At 44.9% G+C, this 22,536-nt stretch overlaps 1 protein-coding gene across 2 annotated transcripts; it reads left to right on the forward strand.

Annotated features, from left to right (window-relative positions):
* Positions 1–1,021: 1,021 nt before the first annotated feature.
* Positions 1,022–11,682, forward strand: LOC138608481 (zinc fingers and homeoboxes protein 1-like). Of its 2 annotated transcripts, XR_011309446.1 has the most exons (9): positions 1,022–1,338; positions 3,468–3,947; positions 4,044–4,667; positions 4,812–4,938; positions 5,580–6,818; positions 6,920–7,051; positions 7,185–7,669; positions 8,745–9,026; positions 9,932–11,682. XR_011309446.1 is itself a non-coding variant. In XM_069681077.1 (8 exons), the coding sequence occupies exons 2-7, from the start codon at positions 3,589–3,591 to the stop codon at positions 7,659–7,661; spliced, it is 2,958 nt and encodes a 985-aa protein (XP_069537178.1). In that variant the 5' UTR covers positions 1,022–1,338; positions 3,468–3,588; the 3' UTR covers positions 7,662–7,669; positions 8,745–11,682. The 2 variants fall into 2 exon arrangements, 1 of the variants encoding a protein (XP_069537178.1); XM_069681077.1 differs by having other exon boundaries at positions 8,745–11,682.
* Positions 11,683–22,536: the final 10,854 nt, after the last annotated feature.

The raw sequence follows: 22,536 nt of genomic DNA on the forward strand, positions 1-22,536 counted from the left end.
ATACTTGCATATATAATGTGTTTTGAGTATATAAGAGTATGTTTGATACTTCAGGGATACTTTTCTGATAATATTGGTGCACTTTTAATTGAGTATCATTTTTATACCACTATTATAGAACTTTTACTTGTAACAGAGTATTTTTAGCCTTTAGTTTAGCTTCAGAAATAGATCTAAATTCTTCTTCTTTCAATGTGAAATACTACAGGAGGGCTTCCGTGTCCCCGGTACAGTGTGTTACTAGAACTTATTGCATAACAACATGAGTACACGGCCTACTTCAGTTTGAGAGAACACAGTTGGAACACGCTCCTGTCGGCTGTCTATGACGCAAAGGCGTACGTACGCGAACCTTTAAAAGTTTGTCAAACTTACGTCAGTACATCGACGGCCGTTTCCGCTTTACAGCAACACCTTCAAAATAATTGATTAGGAACTGGTCGCACATGAAAAAAAATTTAAAAAATTTAATTAAACAAAAGGCCAATAATATATGATTTAAATTGAAAATATATTGTATATTCCAATGAAAGAAGGACCTTATTAAAAATGTTAACAATTTGATCAAATAGAATACATAATACATGAGTACTTTTCATTTAAGTAAAATAAAACTAATACAGAATATTTACATATCGAAATAGCAGGGTTATTATACTAAAATAAAAGAAAACTAAAATAAGAAGAACTTCTAAAATATTAAAATATGGTGGTATCAAAAAAGCAAAGTCAGGTTTTTTTTTTTAAAGTCAGGTTGTTTTTGTGAAACGTTATTGCACTTTCCATCACTTTTGTCTCATGTTACTCTCTTCAGTGAGATGTTTGTGATATTTTGTTTTATTATTTGTAATTGTATATTTATTGCATAAATATTCTTTTCATTTCGGTTATATTCTTTTGTGGTTTTTCATCTGTATACTGCTTATTCAGCGAATACTTTCGTTTAAGCTTTTATTTCGAAATGCTCCATCCGGATATGTATCTCGGCCGTTGCTCGCTTGTAGCGGCGGTATGAAAAATGGCCATCGTCAGACTCGGTGAACTATCGGTGGCTTTTTTATTAAACTGTCCCCTTTATTAACAAAGCCACAGAGTTAACAATGCTAGATCTTAGCGGTGCTAGCTAAACCCGGAGTTAGCGGGCGGTAGTTGGCTTGTCCCCGGCCGTTGAAGACGCTCCGTGTCCGGCTGAAGAAGCAGATGGGATCCTCGGTGTATTTGGGTAAAAGGCGGAAGACTGCGTATCAACACACCAAACCAGGGATGCTACGAAGCTACAGCCGCTAGCCAGCTAACTATTTGTTGCAGGATGCGGGTGAACGGCTGCTGATTAACCAGGTAAACACACACCCAGCTGACAGCAGACTAATCTGTGTGTGTGCACGGTTACAAACAGCCTCATGTCTGCGGCCACTTGTGGAGAATTGACCCGTTAAACACAACGTCCAGCTAGCTAACGTTAGCTGAGGTGATGTCTCTGTTTGTTTCTAAGCTAGCTGGGGAGACACAGGACATTGTGCCTGGACTCTTGCCTGTGGGTTACATCTCTCTCTCTCTCTCTCTCTCTCTCTCTCTCTCTCTCTCTCTTTCTTTCTCTCTCTCTCTCTCTCTCTGTGTACAGGAAGTGCTTTTTCTGCTGCAGCCTCAGAGGTTGATAGCAGGAGTAGAAATAAACAGCAGAGGATCAGTTGATTCAGTTTGCTCAGAGGCTGCCAGCATCAGCACTTTTATTTTGTTTCTCTAATAGCTTATCAATTGATCTTCAAAGAAGTAAAGATTTTAGTGTCCTCATTTGCATCTACCTTACTCACCTGTAATTTACAGTCCTAATAAAGCATAAAACTGAAGACTGATAAGATCCAGCACGATTAGAAGACCAGCCAGAGGAATGTTAATATAAACCATAAGATAGCAATTGTGTGTTACCAGCTGGAAATTAAATTGTCACAGTTAAAAGATCTGGTACAGAACAGATGCATGGTATTAATGAGATAATCGAGCCAAAAATAGGATGGATACATGAGCAGCATGGACACAGAAATAGAGCCACTATACTCACTACCAGAGAAAAAGAAGACCTAAAGAGTTAACTGTAATAACTTGGCCCTGGTCATCCCCATTGTCACAATGCTCCATCCCAGCTATTTGTGTAAGTATTGAACAATATCCAATATCAGTTATCAAATGAGTGCTTCCCTTATTAATGTTTTCATTATCACAGATTCCCGTTATGGCGGCTCGTACAGTGAATGTTGAGCTGCAAAGGTAATTCTGCAGAGGGATACATCCATGTAAAGACACTATGAAGGCTACTTAATGACATAATATTATAAATTGTCTACTGATTCTTCTGCGGACCAGCCTCTGCTCAGCTGTGTTTCTCTGCCACAGGTGCTGCAGACTACGGAAGCCCGAAGCAGACATGCATACATTTTATTTTCTCAGTTTTCCCATGATAAAGAGTGATTTCTTTTCTTGAGATCTCGAGAAACAACGCTGCACCAATGTAACGTCAGATGATCTTAACTCACATCCGCAGAGTTGCAAAACAAACATAAGCCTTTTTTACAACGCGGTTCTGCCTCAGCGCCGTAACGAAGCTCCGTGCTCATGTCACCTTTGTCATTCTACACTGGACCACGCAACGCGTTGGGGAAGCAAAACGTGTGCAAGGTGTAAACAAACAGCGCATGCTTCAAACACACACACACACACACACACACAGCGCTGCTTCATCCTGCCGGCTCTGCTGTTTACACAGATGCTGTTTTGCCGGCTCAGAGGCAGAACGACTTCACCCCACCATCACGCCTCTGTGCGTTTTACATAGAAGACGGAACGTAACAGAGGCGCAATAATCCCGCCTTAAACTGGCAGTGTAAAAAGCCCAATAGAAACTTAACTGACCTCATTAGAGTGGCCGATGGCAGCATGTCCTGCTCTGTAACGTCACAGTGAGCAGCCTGTTGTTCTGTTGTCTCGAGATAAATACGTCGAGTTCTCCAGAAAACAACTGAAATGACTCGTTATCACAGGAAAACAGAGTAAATAAAACGTATGGATGCATGTCCACTTAGGGCTTCCGTAGCAGACAGTGCCGAGCTGATTGTAAACTATGGAGTCAGAGCGCCCTCTGCTGGACGAGCTATCTTATGACCCCATTCCTAAATGAACTCGAGCATTGTTTTCAGCATTTTATTTCTTATTAAGAGTTTGCATGATGGTGCATATCGGAGAACTTGTGCTGATAGATGATAGAACATGCTGATAGATACCGCAATAAAAAAACATTATATATTTATGTTTTTAAAGCTTATAAAGACATTAGTGTGACCTCAAAAATCTCTTAATTTCCTGTCTCCTACTTCCAGGGGCGTCAAGTTGTTATTTCTTCAGAGTAAGACCCGACTGATCTGAACATTGAACTTCCTGAAACTGAAGTTTACATGTTGCTTTCTTGTCTTCAGGGTTTGAGGATAACAGGAAACGTTTTGACTGAGGACATCCTTCTTTATGGAGCCACGACAGGACAAATTGAACTGAGAACGTGTTTAATACTCGGCTAGACAGCGCTCAGCGGACGTCACGATGGCGAGCAGGAGGAAGTCCACCACCCCCTGCATGGTTCCTCCTCGAGAAGCCGTCGACTCGGATCAGGAGATGGAGGACGTGACGGAGGAAGTGGAACCAGAGGACAGTAACGGCGTGGCGACCGTCTCCTCTGAGGTCTCCGGTCTGTCGGAGGAGCGCGGCGAGGACGCAGACCTCAGATCGGTGCCGGACCCCTACCTGGACTCCAACATGGCGGAGGGAGGCTACGAGTGCAAATACTGCAGCTTCCAGACGTCAGAGCTCAACCTGTTCACCATGCATGTGGACACGGAGCATCCCGATGTCGTCACCAACACCTCCTACGTCTGCATGGAGTGTGACTACCACACCAAGAGGTACCACACACGTGCTGCTGTACTTTCTGTGTGTGTATTTGTTGAACTCTTTCAGTACTTATTTGTAACTACATTCCTACATCTCTTCTCTTCTAGCTATGACACGCTGCTGGCCCACAATGCTCGGCTCCACCCCGGCGAGGACAACTTCACGAGGACGATGGTGAAGCGAAACAACGAGACCGTCTTCCAGCAGACGGTCAACGACCTCACCTTCGACGGCAGCTTCGTCAAAGTGGAAGACGACGAGGGGGAGGAGACGTCCCGCAAAGGCATCGCCCTCAGCAAGACGCCCATCATGAGGATCAAGAGCCGGATGGAGCCCAAGAAGTTCACCGCCGCGCACAAGATGGCCGTCGACGACGTCATCAAAGTGGAGAGCGACGATGACGAGGACGACGAGAACAAGGAGCCGCCCACGCTGTCTCCTGCACCCGTGACCCCCATCGCTACCCCCCGCCTCATCTCTGTCTCCACGCCGCTGCAGGTGCAGGCCGTCCCGCAGAGCATCGTGGTCAACAGCCCCAACGTGCTGCACATTAAAGGCGGGTCGGGCGGCGCCGTGCTGCCTCCCGGGACGCTGGCTCAGGTTCTGTCGGCTCTGCAGAACCAGCAGAACTGCACCCAGACGCAGACGCAGCTCCTCATCCCAATCAGCAGCATCCCCACCTACAACACGACCATGGACAACAACGTCCTGCTGGTCAGCGCATACAACAGGTGACAGCACCTGCAGGGGCGGGGCCTAAACATCTTTTGTGTTTTTTTAAATTGAAACGTGTCCTTGTGATGGATTCACATCAAGTTTTTCTGACAGCTCAGGTTGTCGATCACTCACGGTTACACTCTGATTTCCTGTCGCAGGTTTCCGTACCCGTCGGTGTCGGAGATCATGGGTCTGTCGTCTCAGACGAAGTTCAGCGAGGAGCAGATCAAAGTCTGGTTTTCTGCTCAGAGGCTGAAACACGGAGTCAGCTGGACGCCGGAGGAGGTCGGTGCTCCACAACACGACATGTCCACACCTTGTTTACACTTTACACTGTCCCTCAGGTGGCACACAGCTGATCAAAGAGGTGCTGCTACTTAATTTGATTAAAACTTATTTGTCACGTTTTATTCTGAGACGGCTTCATGCGACGAGGATAAGAATAAAAGCAGTAAAAGAAACCCTGAAAGACGAGTTCCCTCAGTGTGTAGTTGAGTCATGTTGGCAGCAGATATGAAGTGAATTCTGTAAAACGTTTGTTGGATCGTCCAGTCGACTGTGTTTAATCAGAGACCCTTTAACACCACGAGAGTCAGATAACAACATAACTCTCGTTTCATCTCTTCACACTTTGAAAGAATCCCTCTGAAGCCGGCAGACGAACATCGCTCTGCTGGCTGTAATGAAATGATCTCTTTGATAACGAGCTTCTGATTGGCTTTACTTGTTAAACACATTTAGCTGCTCATAATTTCATCTGGTGTTTGATACTCCATCAGTTCATCTCATTTTATAGTGTTTATCCCAACACAGGTTCTGCACCTGTTTCCAGAGATAACCAGCCACAGACCGAACACCATCATGTTCTGTACTTGTCTGCTTCACAGTTCAGATGAAATGAATGCATCAGTAAACTCTCTCTGCAGGTGGAGGAGGCGAGGAGGAAGAAGTTTAACGGCACGGTGCAGACCGTCCCTCAGACCATCACCGTCATCCCCGCCAACCTCGCCGCAGCCACAAACGGCCTTCAGTCCATCTTTCAGACCTGCCAGATCGTCGGCCAGCCGGGGCTCGTCCTCACTCAGGTGGCCGGTAACGGCGGCACCCTGCCGGTCGCTTCTCCCATCACGCTGACAGTCGCAGGCGTCCCCGGCAATCAGCCAAAAGCCGCCGAACCGTCAACGTCAGAATCAAAGACTGAGCTGTCGGCCTCGTCTGCGAGCACGGCGCTCAGTTTGGATTCAACAGCGACCAAACCGAAGAAGTCCAAGGAGCAGCTGGCGGAGCTGAAGGCGAGCTACGGCAGGAGGCAGTTCGCCACAGAGGCGGAGATATCACGACTCATGCAGGTCACCAAACTGTCCAAACGAGCGATAAAGAAGTGGTTCAGCGACACGCGCTACAACCAGAGGAACTCCAAGGATCACCACGGAGTCCTGCTGAGTGAGACCTCACCTGGCAGAGCTGCAGCGCCCTCTGCAGGAGGAGGCAGAGGAGGACGGAACAACAGCGGCAGCCTGAACGACAGCATCAGCAGCGACACCACCAACACCACCACCATCGTCATCGACTCCAGCGACGACGCCAGCGACTGCTCCCCGACTTCTGCCAACGCCCCGGGGTCATCGGGCTCCTCCAGCGACCCGCGGGTCAAATTCCGTCACGCTTTCCCCGACTTCACGCCTCAGAGGTTTAAGGAAAAGACTCCGGAGCAGCTGCTCATCCTGGAGGCCAGCTTCCAGAAATCAGACACGCCCTCGGACGAGGAGCTGAGCCGCCTGCGAGCGCAGACGAAGCTGACCCGGCGAGAGGTGGACGCCTGGTTCACCGAGAGGCGGAAAATGCCTTTCGGAGCGCTGTTAAAGGAGGAGGACGGCGAGGGGGACGGCGAGAAGGTGAAACCGGCTGCTGTTTCTTCGTCCTCGGCTTTGGAGCGGCAGACCTCTTCGTCTGTGGGAAGGAAGACGATGAAGAAGACGCCGGAGCAGCTGCACATCCTGAAGAAGGCCTTCGTCCGCACACAGTGGCCCACGTCGGAGGAGTACGACCAGATGGCGGAGGAGAGCGGTCTGCCGAGGACGTACATCGTCAACTGGTTTGGAGACACGCGCTACGCCTGCAAGAACAGCAACCTGAAGTGGTACTACCTCTACCAGAGCGGGAAGGTACGCATTCTTCTGAATGCAGAATTTTAGAACCACTAATATTTGTACATTTATGCACTTTGACTTGGACTATAAATAAATGAATGAATGTCTGTTTGAAGGTGGACGAGGCGCTGAACGGTGGAGCTAAGATCCAGAAGAAGTCCAGGAAGCGTTTCCGTGGTTGGTCCAGGAGGACACGCCGGCCGTATCCATGCAAACGCTCCCCACAGGGGGGCGCCAGCGCAATCAAGGTCTGTGTGTGCAGCATACACTCCGTCTACAGTGTGTTAGGCACATACAGCTTAAACTAAGACAGTCCTGCAGCAGCTCAGAGTTACCCTTACACTGACACTGTTGTCCTGTTTGTGACGGCTCCCCCTGCAGGTGAAGTCCGGGAAGACGTTCCTGAAGGAGTACTACCTCAAACACCGAGCCCTGAGTGAGAGAGACCTGGACGACCTGGTCACAAAGTCCAGCATGAGCTACGAGCAGGTGAGGGACTGGTTCTCGGAGGCGGCCAAGAGGGTGGAGGAGGGGAAGGAGCCCTTCAGCGACGAGGAGGTGGAGGGAGAGGATGGGGAGGAAGGGGACGAGGAGGACGAGGACGAAGAGGAGGAGGAGGCGACGGTCGCGGCAGCAGAAGAGCACGCAGACAGCGAAGGAGAGATGGAGGTGAAAGAACAAGGAGAGGAGGCCACTGATGATGACTGCAACGAGGAGGACGAAGAGGAGGAGGAGGAGGAGATGGCTGAGGAGGAGGAGGAGGAGGAGGAGGAGGAAGAGTTGGAGGACGAGGAAACGATCCAGGAGGAATCTGAAGGTGTCAGCCAATCACAGCCCGAGGCACAGGAGCAGACATGAGCAGACAGGTGAGCGTCTTCTGCACTTCCTGTATCTGAAAACGGCTCAAATGCAGCCAAACGTGTTGGATCAGGTATCAACGAGTCAGTGCGTTAATCTGATACCCGAATTAAAGAGACTCAATTCACTGGAAATAATTATTCTTCCCTGCTCCAAAACAAAAATCAGGTTGTTTACCTGAATGTGATGCATCATGGGTAATGTCAGTGTGTCTTTGGGAGCTGGGTGGATAGGGTGTCTCTGTGCAGCGTCTCTGTTCTGGATGTCTGACGTGACGCTGGAGGACGGGCAGCAGCTCGTTCTTCCTCTCGGCCTTCACACACTCATCATGCTGCACTTTGTTCTTTCAGCTGCTTCAACAAGTTAGTCGTGTTGCTTTGCGGCGCAGACGCAGGTTTCATGACCTCTCTACTGATCATTGTTTCTTCTTCACGTCACTTAAACCTGAAACACCTCCAAGGGAGCGCTTGATTTGATACGCAGCACAGTTTTCTACGGGCGGAGCATTTAAACGTCAACATCACCGTCAGTCATGTTAATTTAATCGTGGGACAAAATCGTGATTAATGTTCAATTAATTGTGCAGCCTGAGCTTCAGCAGACACAGCAGGTCCTAGCAGCTGCAGGACTAGCCGCAGCTAACGTTAGCTTGTTTGTAGGGGGGTTAGTATCCAGCTGTTACCGAAACATCTGTACTTCCTGTTTATTAACGTTTGGATTTGCTTTATTTAGATTTAGCAAACAAGGCAAGCACACAAACGTAAAATGAACATAAATGATAAAAGAAAACTTTATTTATACTGATTAAAATATAAACAGCTTTGTTTCGCTGCCAGTTTTCAAAAGGTAAAATATAAATAAGACGTTTTATGCTCACAATGGTCTTTTTTCTGTCAAACTTTATTGACAGATGTTGAAATCCGTGTTAGTGAGCATCATTTACAGTGTTTCTCGGCTGTTCAGGAGGAGCTGTTTTATTGTGAAAATCTGAAGGCACACCTGTGTAATAAAGAAGCTGTTCATCATTCAAGTATTTTTTGAAAGGACATTTTACAAACACTCACTTTGTCTTCTCCTCCGCAGCGTGGACGTCTCCCCCCACCGTCGAGACAACATGGAGGACGATATCAGTGTTTCTCAGCTGGTGGCTCGGGACCCAAAGATGGCCGCAGGACGCTCAGACGGGGTCACCGCTCAAGACGGATGATGACGTGTTTCTTAAACGACATGTTTGTGCCTTCGAGATGAACTTTGGGTCCTGAAGCAGCTGAGAAGCACTGAGCTGCCTAACGGACAAGAAGCTTCATGAACTGTGGGGACCAACTGTGCAGGACGACGCCTCCCACCCAACGCGACACCGCCAGAGTAAGTTCCAGCTCTGCTCCTGCACAAACAAGGCTTTTATTTTGGTGGGAATGACAGGGCTTTTATTTTGGCCTTTCTTAAAAAAGAAGTTTTAAGGTAAACTTTGTATAAAGAAAAAAAAATCCAAATCATTTCTTAGAGGTGAGACCTCGCGTGGATTTCACATTTTTCAGAATAAAGGACCATCTGAGCTTTTCTCCAGGGAGCGTCCTCCCCCCCGAACCCATCGACGAAACACTTTGCTGTTCTGACGAGAGGTTTTTAAAACCCTCCTGTTGTTTTCTTGTGAATAGAAAGCTCAAATTAGTGCCATTCTGTTTATAAGATTTTGTTTAAAAAAGAATCAGAGCTGGATTGAATTCCACGTCGACATTTTAACCTTTTTGTATTTTTTTCATTTGTTAAAGTCTGAGTGACATATAACATAATGGGGACTGAATCCATTATACTGTTGTTATTATGCTATTATGAGTTACTTTGAAGATGGTGATAATTTCCATGTTAGCAGGTGTTTGGGTCCATTCAGTTTCAACGACATCAGTTTGTGAATTTACCTCCAAACACACCAAACAGGTGAAGGAAAAATCCACCTTAAAACTCCTCATTTAACAACTTCTGCATTTAGGTCAATATCACAGATATGTTTGTGTTTGTGTTTTCTGATTTTTGCCAACATAACGTATAAAACAGAAAACAATGCTGGAGCTGACTCAGAAATGGTGTCGTTACATAGTTTGTCCAGCAGAGGGCGCTCTGACTCCATAGTTTACATCCTCTCCACACTGTCTGCAGCTCATGTAGCAGAGCATCAGGTGCTGCAGATGCTGGTCCACACTAGAATTGTTTCACAGTCTGTAATCATGTTAAATATTCTTTAATAAAGTTATTGATGGTACCTTTTATAGTTGGAGCCGCAGTATTGACATCCCGCCCCTTCCTCTACCCGACACACACCTTTACCTTGTGTCCTTGGCGTGTCGGAGCCCTCAGGTGTCCTTGGCGTGTTGGAGCCCTCAGGTGTCCTTGGCGTGTTGGAGCCCTCAGGTGTCCTTGCCGTGTTGGAGCCCTCAGGTGGGCTCAGTCTGCAGCAGAACAGCTTCTTGTGTCGGTCTGAAGCAGATATTCACGCTGATGGAAAGTTCAATGACTGTAGTGTTAGTGTTAGTTACGTCTCCTCTCGCCGCTCCTCCTCTACTCTGCTACTCGGGAACAGAACGCTGCAGGCGCCCCATTTGTCCACAGAGCTGTCAATCATGAGGCCACACCCCCTTTTTACAGCATCAAATAACTAATGAAACACTTGGACATGAATCAGCATGATAAGAACTAACTATAATGACAGAAACCATGTTGGAGAAAAATGTATTTGACGTGTATTTTGATTTTATAGTTTGACTCATGTCCCATCTGTTAACATGGAGGAGGCGGGCTTTATGAGCTATACTGCAGCCAGTCAGCAGGGGGCGATAGAGAGGGTTTGGCTTCACTTTTAGGAGGCTGTCATGTCGGCCATCTTTTTATACAGGATATGCAGTTCAGTTTGTGGTGTCAGTCCTTCAAAATAAAACGATGTGATTCCTTCTGGAGCAAATTCTTTATGGAGAATTTTAAATACGATGATTTCATCCGACAAACCCGACTAAAAGTTTTTAAAGCGCTCCAATAAAACTCTGTTACATCACCACCAGCTGTCTTCATAACAAGATCAAGAGTCTCTGATTGTTGCTGAAAGGCATTCTGGGAAATGTAGGAAGTCAAGTGAAAATAGAATATGCACAAGTCGTGAACTTTTACAAAATAAATGACGAGTTTTTTGAAGGTGGATTTTCCCTTTAACAAGCAGGTGATTCTTCAGTTTGTTACAGATTGAACGAAAACATTCTTATTTTGGGTCTTTTTTAAACGACTTCTCAGAGTTGATCGACTTGAAAAGGAGATGAACCCAAATACTGTTTGTGTCCAAAAAAAAAGCAAACAAAGGCATGTGTGCTCTTCTTCAGGAAACAGGCAACTTTACCTCAGTCAGTTAAGCTACAAACTCGGTAAGATTGTGACATTTACACTTTACGACAGGTTTCTTTTTCAATACTGTATGCATGAAAATACAAGTACACCAGAATAATTATGTCTTTAAGATGGCGTCTCGTTTTGTTCTGTCCTCGCCACCAAAGTAAGTGAATCACTTTAAGAAGAAAAAAAAGAAGACATAGTTATTAGTGCTTTTATTTGCTTCAAATACGGGTGAACTAGTAAACAATATCTTTCAGGTTTTCATGAGAATTACAGACGATATTTTAGGGACAAGAAACCACAAGCACTTGGTTCCTGCAGGAACTTTTTAACTTTTCATACGTGGGGTAAAAAAAAAAAAAAAAGCTTTTATTTTGCTTTTTTCTGCTCTCTTCCTGTGTGCACCGAGCATAGTCGGACTCTGTTAGCATATGCAAACATCACAGAACAATCAGCAGGCGGAGCGGCGTCCAATCAGAGTCTTTGATTTGGGTTTTTGATGAGTTCAGATCCTTTAACGAGCTCTGTAATTTTGCCTTTCTGCCGTCTTTAAATTGCTTTAACAGCCAACAGTTTTTAGTAGTTAATTTATTTATTATATCTGGACTTTCATGGATCTTTTTTGTCTGCAAGCAAAGAAATAAAAAGTGAAAACTGGTTTGATTCAGAGGCTGTTGTTGTTTATAACCTTTATTATCGTGTTTTCACATTTGGAGCAACATCAATAGAAACCTGACGAATTTATTCTAACTTAGATTTTAAGGCTGTTAATGTCTGAACTGTATCATTCATCATTTAGTTATTGATCAACACAAACACCAAATATTCTGTTTTGCAGTTTTTCTTTGTTTTATGAGAATTAATGAAATCATTTTTAGTGGGGATGCACGATATTGGATTTTCTGCCGATATTTTCCAATTTTGATACCGATATATTAGGCACGTTTTTTTCATCGTCCAGCCTCCCCTGCAGTGGAGTTGATATCATGCCTGCTCTTATTGTCGTGGACACATTCACTGGGCAAGATCGAAGCGTTGTTTTATCGGCGAAAAATATCGGCCGAAAAATGACGATAACGTGCCGATAATATCATGCATCCCTAGTTTTTATAACATTGACTGTTAGGTGACTTTATATTATCTGAAGATCACATTTGAATAAGTCTGGATATTTCTCACTTTTTCTCTGATATTTAAAAACATATTTAATGCAGAAAATTTGAGCAGATTTCTCAATATTTTAAAGTTTATCCTCTTTGAAAAAACGTTTTTGTATTTTCCAAAAATCTTCATGTTTTTATATGAATTGTTTTAATTTCTCTGATTTAAAACAAAAGAAACAGCAAACACATCTAAACACACAGAACGTTAACTTAAAGGTGTTCAGTATTTCTAAAATGCTTCTTTTATGTTACATTTATTTAAACATGAAAGTACATTAAAAATAATAAATAACCGTGATCATCGTCTTGGCCGTAACGTGCAGCCCTCGTTGCATCGCTCTCTCAGTGTCAAAGATCAGAAAACATTTTTCATTATTTTATCACAAATTAATTGTAATGATTTGCTGATCATCACCGGGTTTGACATTAAATAGTTTAAGTTCTATAAAAAAATAACGGTAGAACAAAACGTCCTCTGAGACGTGGTGAAGTTACGAGCCGACTGTTTCCACTCTGTTGTTTCCCACTAAAGCAAAGAGTCACATCCTCACTGTTTTCTGGCGTTATAATAAAAGTACTTTTAACACAACAACGACACCTGTAATATTATAATCAAAACATAATATAACAGTGTGACACATGTTAATACTTTTACACAATACATTTTTAATACAGGACGTTTATTTGCACTAGTGTATTTAACTTTATTTTTTATTGAGCTCATATTTAAAATTATACCAATAATTTTTATTCACTATTTTCTCACATTTTACGACAGGATTATATTTTAAATATGAAATGCGCATCATCCAGCTGCTGTTATTTCGCTTTAAAGCGTGATAAACTGTTATTACGTCGACCTTTGACCTCCGTGCAGGAGCCTGTTTATAAACGGTGACATTAGAAGCTGTATTTTTCTCTCCTGCTGCGTCACAACCTTTAAATATTTCACGTTTTGAACATTTTAACGACCTTTTTACAGAAACATCTTCGTCCTGTTCAAACACCTTCAGTTTGTTGCTCTGCAAACGTCCGCAGCAGCTTCGTTCCCACACTGAGCCGGTATTTCTTCGTCCTCTGTGACCCGCCTCAATCATTCAAGGTATTCAGAGCCTTCGCCAACTGCGCCTGGTGAAATGCCATTGAAACCAGCAGCACCATAGAAACCAGTCTAACCAGTCCAGGGAACACACTGTTCTCCTCCAGATTAACACCGCTGCCTTTGAAAAGCACTCTGCACCTTTTTCCCGGCCGATTAAACACACTCAGCTTCTCATTTTGGTGCCTTTATTTTGGTGTTTTAATCAAACTGAGTCTTAATTTGAGGGTGAATTTTTCGGTGACGCTTTCAGACATTTCGGGAGCCATGTTGGGGCGTTTTGGCACGTCTGTGTTGAAATAAGGGGTTTAAAATGTTATGTGTTCTTTCTCCAGCAGGTGGCAGTGTGAGCTCACACTCCCGCCTCTCCTAATTCTACTGTAAATCATGTAAAGCTGGCCGGGGTTAGGTAATACACCATTTGTTCACAGATCTGGGCATTATCCAGCTTTCCTGGAAGTTCACTGGCTGGAAACCCGCTGAGTTTTCCCCCCTGTTCCTCTTTTTTTGTGCATCTGTTTGTGGATAAAACATCAGGGGGAAAAGGTTGATTTATGTCCTTTAAAGCGCCGAGCTCTGCCTCATTTTGTGGCGTCGGGTCTCCCTCAAAAACACCAGTTACACGCCGCAAATGGTCTGGCAGCAGCCTCTGTGGAAACACGAGCAAACCGCCGGCCTCAGGGGAGAGAAAAGTTGACTGTTTTGAGGATAAAATGAAGGAAGAGAGGCGGCGAGTGAAGAGTTAACCTGCACAAGACCCGTCTGAAGCAGGGGTGGGACCTGCTCCCCTCCTAATCAGAGAGAAAGAGATGAAGAGGAGGAGGAGGAGGAGGAGGCGGAGGAGGAGAAAATGAGAGTCGACACGAGTGGTGTGACGGCCGAGCAGAGGCCGTGTGAGGACAGCAGAGAACCCTTTCACTACTGACCTACTTCCTCTCACACACACTCTGCTCACGTGTGTTTGAGTCTATATGGCAGCTCGATGAGACTAAATCTCCTGTTTAATGCTTCACACACACAAACACACACACACACAAACACACACACCAACATGTTCTTAAAAAAAAGGGTTGTTTATTGAATGTTTTAAGGTTTTACCGTAAACCCTGGTGCATGTAAACACTGCTGCCATGAGTTTACAGTCAAGTAAAAGAAGCAGAACAGCAGTGTAGAAACACTCGGATGGATGAAAACTAACACTAATAGTTATGCAGAATAATGCATGTTGTATACATTGATTATAATTATTGATGCACTGATGTGTTGGGATCATTGTTACTTATTTATGCAGTGTGTTTCATCCCAAAGTGAAGCTACTTTCTGCTCAATTGTTGCAATTAAACACCAAGTCGATGTGAAAATACAGGTACACAAAAGTAACGTGAATCACATGAGATTAATTTTGTCTTTCGACTCAAGTGAGAAACTGAAGTGATGCCGTGTCCTGAAAGTATTAGCTTGAGAATCTTCTGACATCCTGAAGTTGCATCAGAGATCTGCAAACCAAACCCCATTCAAAAAACAAGCATTTTAAACGTTGTTTGCTTCTCCTCTTGCAGACCAACCTGACAAAGCTTGAATTCAGACTTTTTACAAATCTGCATCATAACGGTGATAATTCAGCATCCTTTGGACACGTTTATTTCAATAAAATCTGTTCATTTGGGGTTTATAGCGCTGTAGAAGCGCTTAAAATCCACTTTACTTTCAGTCTGGGCACAGAAGGAAAAAACATACTCTGAAGTTCAGGTTTAAAGTGGCAAAAAGGGGAAATACCAGTAAAATTTTAAGTTAATCATTTAATACATTTGTGCAGTTCATCCACCGCTGCATTCATGGGACCCTGTAACGGTCCAACACAGAACCGCTTCACTAAATTCTTCCTGGAGAACCTTTAACCTGTGCTTTAATGCCACATTTCTGGGAACAAAAACAACAGAGGAGTAAATATTGTGTCCGTGCAGCCAAACATACTCAGGCTGGTTAAAAAACAGTCAGAGGCGGATTTTTCTCTGATGTGCATTTTTTAAGAGCGATCGCTCTCGACACTGACGCGTCATACTTCCTGTCAGCCGGCGTATAAAAACGTTCAAAGTCATAACACCCTTAAAAATCTGATGTTGGACTTTGTTTGACTTGATTGATGAAACTCCTTTTTCAACCTTTGCAGGAGGATTTTTTAAGAGTGCAGACGTCCCGGACATGCTTTTCTCTTTTCCCCTTTTTTTCAGATGATTACGCAGCAAAGAGCGAGCGAGCACACACAGAGAGAGAGAGAGAGAGAGAGAGAGAGAGAGAGAGAGAGAGAGAGGCCGAGCTGTCTGGTGCTGCTGTGGGTCGTTCTGAGGACACTCTCCTCTCTTCACCTCGCCTCTCCACCCCTCTCTTCATCTTCCTATACCCTCCCCTCAACCTCTCTCTCTCTCTCTCTCTATACCTCTCCACACACACCCTCCTCCTCCCCTCCTCCCCCGTGTCTGCAGCTTGAGCCGGCGGTCCCTGCGTGCTCGCTGCAGCGGCCTACATATCCAAACGCTGGATGACTGGATGACTGACTGCACGCGATGCATAGCTTTTTATTTGCAGCTGATCTGACAGTTCATTCAGGCATTCATTCATTTTGTATTATGGAAACAGAGAGACGGTCACTGAGGACCTGTCTGTCTGCACGGGGATATTACAGGTGAACATTAATGTTGTGGTTATACCATCATAGCTCCTTACAGGTGTCACGACAACAAAATGACCCACAGGGGAAAAAAAGTAATATAATTATTATTATTATAATATAATACACATAATAAGGATCTTTTATTAGACTGCCAGTGTCAATCATAGCCTGAATAAAAAGATGGCCGACATGACAGCTCCCTAAAAGTGAAGCCAAACCCTCTCTGTCGCCCCCTGCTGACTGGCTGCAGTACAGCTCATAAAGCCCGCCTCCTCCATGTTAACAGATGGGACATGAGTCAAACTATAAAACCAAAATACACGTCAAATACATTTTTCTCAAACATGGTTTCTGTCATTATAGTTAGTTCTTATCATGTTGATTTATGTCCAAGTGTTCATTTTTCTGACAGGTTTACTTTTAATTAGTTATTTGATGCTATAAAAAGGGGGTGTGGCCTCATGATTGACAGCTCTGTTGACAAATGGGGCTCCTGCAGCGTTCTGTTCCCGAGTAGCAGAGTAGAGGAGGAACAGCGAGAGGAGACGTGACGAACACTAACACTACAGTCATTGAACTTTCCATCAGCGTGAATATCTGCTTCAGACCGACACAAGAAGCTGCTCTGCTGCAGACTGAGCCCACCTGAGGGCTCCAACACGCCAAGGACACCTGAGGGCTCCAACACGGCAAGGACACAAGGTAAAGGTGTGTGTCGGGTAGAGGAAGGGGCGGGATGTCGATACTGCGGCTCCACCAGCCGATCTCTCCTGCACACACTCTGGATACAGATGAGCGAGACGGCAGCGAACGCTCCCGGGAGGTTTCGGCTTCACTTTTCAACAACGAGACGTTAAAATTCTGGACTGCAGGACTGATGTGAACCCTGATGCACGAGGAGGCTTCTTATTGTGTTTTATTTTGTTGAATTTAACTATTTATGAGCCTTTTTGCAATCTCTTGTTAAAAAAAATATTGCTTCGCGACTCCACTTTGCAGAAACTTTTAATTTAATGTTATTGTTTTTTATTTCAAATGATGGACGCGCCTCTAAGAAGCCAACACGCTGCTGCGACCTGCTAACAGTCGTCACACCTCTCGCTACATCTATTCAATCGGAAAAAAAGGGATAAAACAAGACGTTCTCTCCCCCGACCCTCCACAATAAGACTCCCCGGTCTTCTAATAACTGTCAGAGTGCTCCTCCTCCTCCTCCTCCTCCTCCTCAGTTTGCTGATAATCCTCCAACATGAGAATAAATAATTCACCGCTGTCGGCTCACAGCCTCATCACTGCGGCTTTTTTGTGTTTTCTCCTCCCTGGATTTGAAAGTTTACATCCTCGAGTTATGTGCGGCCTTCCGACTCGAGAGGAGGAGATAAATCTTCCTCTCCTGGTTCCTAAACTTAGAGGGAAAGGTTTGTGTCCCTCCGCTGTGAAATATAGTCCCAGCAGGATAAATGAAATGTCAGAGGTGCTTTCCGTCCTCTGTTCTGTGTTAATCCCTCTAGCATGAGGACATTTGCTGAGTCAATCCCCCCCACCCTCACTCTTTTCATCTGAACCAACGGCCTCCTGTCTCGGATGCCTCGGCTCTGACGGATCGGTTAGTTGGTCGCACGTGTCCCGAAAATCCCCTGACAGGTTGCGATCGCACAGACGGGCCTCCTGATCAAACCTCTGCACGTGTGAAATGTTTAAACTCAAATCTGTGTGTGCAGTTTGTGTCCGTCTTCTCACATGCAATCTTTGGACTTATCGGCTATTGTCTGACGGCGATACATCCTTTGGGGCTTCCGGTGTAGCCAGCGGTTAGCGACTAACGACTTCCGGCCAAGACTTCCTTTTACAACTTGTCCGACTGGCAACTTAAGAAGTGAGAACGGAGTTGAAGTTGAGTTACGACGCCTACGAGCAGATTGTTAGCTGAACTGATAATCAGATGTCCGTTTATAGAGAGAAGGCCGCGGTTCGGAGACGGGATGTCGTTACGGTGGATCGTGTTCCGCCTCCTTCGCTCTCCACACGGACTGTTTTTCCTGCATACAACCAAAGCCTGCTGATACGTGATTGGTCAATACTACTTGTGCTACAAACGGAAACAAGAACACCCGTACTAAAATCTGTTGTGCATTTTAAAGCAGAATTATCTCACGTACCAGCGCTGGGTTTACTGTTACTTTTGTCTGTAACACATTGCTGTTTTAAATTCAGTTATCACATCACCGTTACTGATCAATCATGTCGTTACTCGTTACTTGTGCTGCAGAAGTTCTTGTGCCTTTCATGCGCATGTCTCCCACAGTGCGCTGCACGCTCGACCTCACGTCACGACTTGGCTCGAGTCCAAACAGGGATAGGACAACATGGCAGAGCGACCTACAACCTTTGAGGGATGGAGATACTGGATGGACTGTGTCCAGGCCAGGAGCACCCATCCACTGCTGTGAACACCCCGACACTCGTAATAACATGTCAGAAAAACAAAGACATTTGTCGGCGGACCTGGAAACCAGATGTTTCAGAGAAAGGTGGAAGTACTGAAACCCTAAACTCAAATAAAAGCAGAATTACTCTGTTAAAGGAACATCTTACCGTGGACGCACAGGTGACTCACCTGGTAGAGCGTGTCGCATTAACACACGCTTCCATCATCAGCTGTCCTATAAAGGCATTACAATGACCCTGATCACCTCGTCACCGGCCAACCTATCAAGTTTCACTTTACATCCATCAGTGTTTCTTACAGAACTAAAATGTAGCTGTGGCAACGACGGAGGAAATATTTGTATATTAAAAATGTTTCAAAGAACACTCGACCCTAAAAGTCGTCTCATAACAGAGGAAGGAACAGCTCTGCGAGAGCGAGCGATTGTCTAATCCTGGAGGGATGGCATCGTTCCATCGGACGATTAAGAAAATACAAAACATTTCCTGCAAGAGTTGCTGAGATGGCACGTTCACAAGAACGGGACGGACATGAGGTCACAGTCACATTGACCTTTGACCTTTCAACAAAAGTTTAATTAGTTCATCTTGCAGTCAAATTTGAAGATATCACCGTCGAGAGATGTCAGGTTCACAACAATAACAGGAAGTAAAACAAGACGTCTCTGTGCTCTCAAGTTTTAATATATTTTATTCACATTAAACATCTAACAACACGAAACATGCTCTCTGACTTTATTATAGCACATAATCACGCTCCAAAATCTCCTTTAGTCACTTTACACCTTTAATCAAACTGTTTGAGATGCTTTGATTTAACTTAACGTTAAGTTTGAGTTAATCTCAAGATTATTTGTGACAGAAACGTTACATTTGTCATCATTTTACAAAGTTTGTAACATGAAGTTTTTGTTCACAGGAAGTTAAAAGATTTAGTTAAACTTTGAGCCTCAGTGAGAACAGAGAGCAGCGTCAGGTCACAGAGAGAACCTCGTACATGAACGTCTGTTCCTCACCCACACAAGACCGCACAACTCCTCTGTTTGCCTCCTCTAATGCGGTGGAAAGCACCGTGTGTGTTTGTGTGTGTGTGTGATGTGCTGGAAACCCGGCCTGTGTGACGGGTCTTCCCAGGATACCAGGCAGTCAGCTGAATGTACACACCGCCTCGTGTGCTCTCACGTTTGAGCGGGCAAACACACTCCGGGCCGGCACGTGTGCTCCCGCCGCGGCTATACGACCCTCCTGAGAAAAAATAAAGAAATATAAAAAGCCGGTGAGTCACCTGGTCAGAAGAGACACGTATGCATGAATGCAGGTGGAGACGCACGCGTGAACGCACACACACACGCTCTGATCCGGCAGGGTGAGTGGGTGCGTGTCCTCCGGTGACCCCACAAACGCTGCAGCTTTAAATAGAAAAGCTTTTATGTCAGTGACCGGCAGACTGACACGCTCATCACACACGGACTGATTCAGTGACAGGGCAGAGATATTAGGTGCTCTCACCACAGACTGTATGTGAGGAGGGGAAGGATCCACTGGGACATCACGTAATGGTTTGTAGGCTACTGTTCTGAAGCCTTGTGTTCGGCATTTTGACCCCCGCCATCTTGAACCAGAAGTGACCATATTTGGACAAGAGGGTGAAAAGGTTCTGCTATGCTATCCCTATCATGGCAACCTGTCAATCACAGGTAGCCCCGCCCTAAACCCTCCCCTCTTCCTGGTCTGTGTGACTCTCAATGGGAGCATCAGTGACTAAATGAACATCATGCTGTGTTGAAGAAGACTTGAAACTAGAGACTGAGACCATAAACTCATGAGGAACATGTTTACTGAGGGGATACATCAGGAGAGGAGGAGGAGCATTTTCTCATAGACTTCTATAGGATCAGACTTCTTTTAGCAACCAGTGGCCCAACACTTCAAAATATGAAGATCTTGTTACCACTGTAGCACACTATGAAATCCAGAATATAAAGCCCTATTCACACGGGACTGTGAGCCCGTCACGTTTGTGTTTCTCGCGGCGCATTTGCCGGGATAAACAAAGTCTGTATTTTACCACAATTTACAGACACGATCAAGCCGGATATGATTGATTTCAAGGCTTCTTGCAACATCTGCTTAAAGCCTTGAGCCTGTTTGAAAGATAGAAAAACGTCCTGCCACCGTCTGTCCAGATTTCGCTCATGTGTCTATGCTATGTAGCGACATGAGCCTCCTGAATTTCTGTCAAAACTTTTGTTCATAATTTTGACAGCCTCTTAATTCTCGAGGCAGGAAAACGGCACAGAGATAACAAAACATTACAATAAGAAAAGAGATTCATTTGAGCTTTTAGCTCTTTTTTAAAAGATCAACTTTAGCTTCGTCTCGCCGACTGGCGACAGCACATGTCCGTGACGAAGCTTTAGCTAGATTATAGCGCCACAGTCTGGGTAAAATACCGTCACATAATAAAACACCTCCCTCTGCATTTTATACCGGTAAGTGCGTCTTACACACTGAATTCAACGGTTATTTCCAGACACTTTCTCCTAGCTCACAGGGTTGGCGGAGGCCGGCGATGTTTTATACAGGAGACAGTTTACTACTTTAAGTTACTTAATCTATTTCATGTATGTGACATACAACATTAGGAGCATATCTAATGTATGCTCATTAGCTGCTATTAAAACCTTAAACACAACCTTTTTCCTTAATGTACTCTTTGTTGCGTTCAAACCGTCACCATGTGTTAATTGTTGTTTCACATCCAAAACTCAAAATGTGAAATGTTAACAAACAAGATGTTTCTTTTTTTATTTGCATGGATGCTTTATTTTGAAAGGCTCTGATAGGAGGAGAGCTCTGCTAAGGTTACCTAGGTCCTCAAATTTGAAGGAATATGGCCACCGACCTGCACCTGTGCAACTGGACAATATAGCTTAAATAATTCATGGATTCATTGATAATGAAGTCTTCATTACATGGGCTGCATGTGGTTAGCGCTGCCTCACAGCTAGAAGGTTCCTGGTTCGATCCCCGGTTCAGACGTGTGGAGTCTGCATGTTCTCCCCGTGCATGTGTAGGTTCCCTCCGCGGTCTCCGGCTTCTTCCCACAGTCCAAAGACATGCTCGTTAGGTTCACTGGTAGGGGTGAACGTGAGCGTGTGTCTGTGTGTCAGCCCTGTGATTGACAGGCGACCTGTCTAGGTGTAACCCCGCCTCTCGCCCAATGACAGCTGGGATAGGCTCCAGCCCCCCTGCGACCCTGAACAGGATAAGTGTTATAGATAATGAATAAATGGTTCTTCATGACAGCGTTTGTTCTAGCAAAATGAAAACGTTCTGGTTGATAGCTGTAGAAAAGGACGCGACTGAACAGAAACCGTCTCGACTTCCTGCTTCCTGTCTGTCATCTAAATTCATGAAGTGTAGAAGCTGTCGCCTCTGATCCTCCTCCGCTGGATCTCCGTCTAATTTCTGCAGCCGAGAAAGCAGGACGACAAAGATCAGGATGATGATAACCTGTCATACATTCTGTACATACACACACACACACACACACACAGATATATGACCTCGATACAGGACGACATGTAAAGACCTCAAACACGCTGAGGAACTCTGGAGTGTGTGTGTGTGTGTGTGTGTGTGTGTGAGTGTGTGTTCAGTCACATCTCTCATCTATTAGTATTCTTTTTGTTTCTCGTCTCGCTTCATCGTCTCTCCCTCCGCTCGGGTTTGTTCTCCCTCCATCCTGTCTCCTCTTCCTCCTCCATCACTCGCTCTTTTACATCCTACACTCCTCCCTCCCTTCCTATAACCTGATCTCTCTCTCTCTCTCTCTCTCTCTCTCTCTCTCTCTTTCTCTCCGTCTGCCCTCATTCTCAAACCTTTCATTTCACTTTAGCTCACTTACTGTTTTTCTGACACCGAACACGGCTTTCTAAAAGTTTGGTTCATTTCTTACCAAAGCAGAAGTTTCAGATTAGTTTCAAACTTCCCTGAAAACTGATGTTTGTTTAAAAGTCAAACATCAGCAGATTAATTGAGGCGATCGAAGTCAGCTGCTCCATTTAGTCCTACCTTTATGTGTTGCTTCCTTTTTAAAGGGATAGTTGAGCAGTA

The sequence above is a fragment of the Semicossyphus pulcher genome, unplaced genomic scaffold (assembly GCF_022749685.1).
Source record: "Semicossyphus pulcher isolate SPU_LCO1_2020_fin unplaced genomic scaffold, fSemPul1.0.p SCAF_5, whole genome shotgun sequence".
In the NCBI taxonomy this organism is placed as follows: domain Eukaryota; kingdom Metazoa; phylum Chordata; class Actinopteri; order Labriformes; family Labridae; genus Semicossyphus; species Semicossyphus pulcher.

Bases quoted from the DNA above. Each gene is read 5' to 3' on its own strand.
- LOC138608481 (XM_069681077.1), top strand. From the start codon at position 3,589: ATGGCGAGCAGGAGGAAGTCCACCACCCCCTGCATGGTTCCTCCTCGA. The intron at 3,948-4,043 runs GTACCACACACG...CTTCTCTTCTAG, and splicing joins TGTGACTACCACACCAAGAG to CTATGACACGCTGCTGGCCC. The intron at 4,668-4,811 runs GTGACAGCACCT...TTCCTGTCGCAG, and splicing joins CTGGTCAGCGCATACAACAG to GTTTCCGTACCCGTCGGTGT.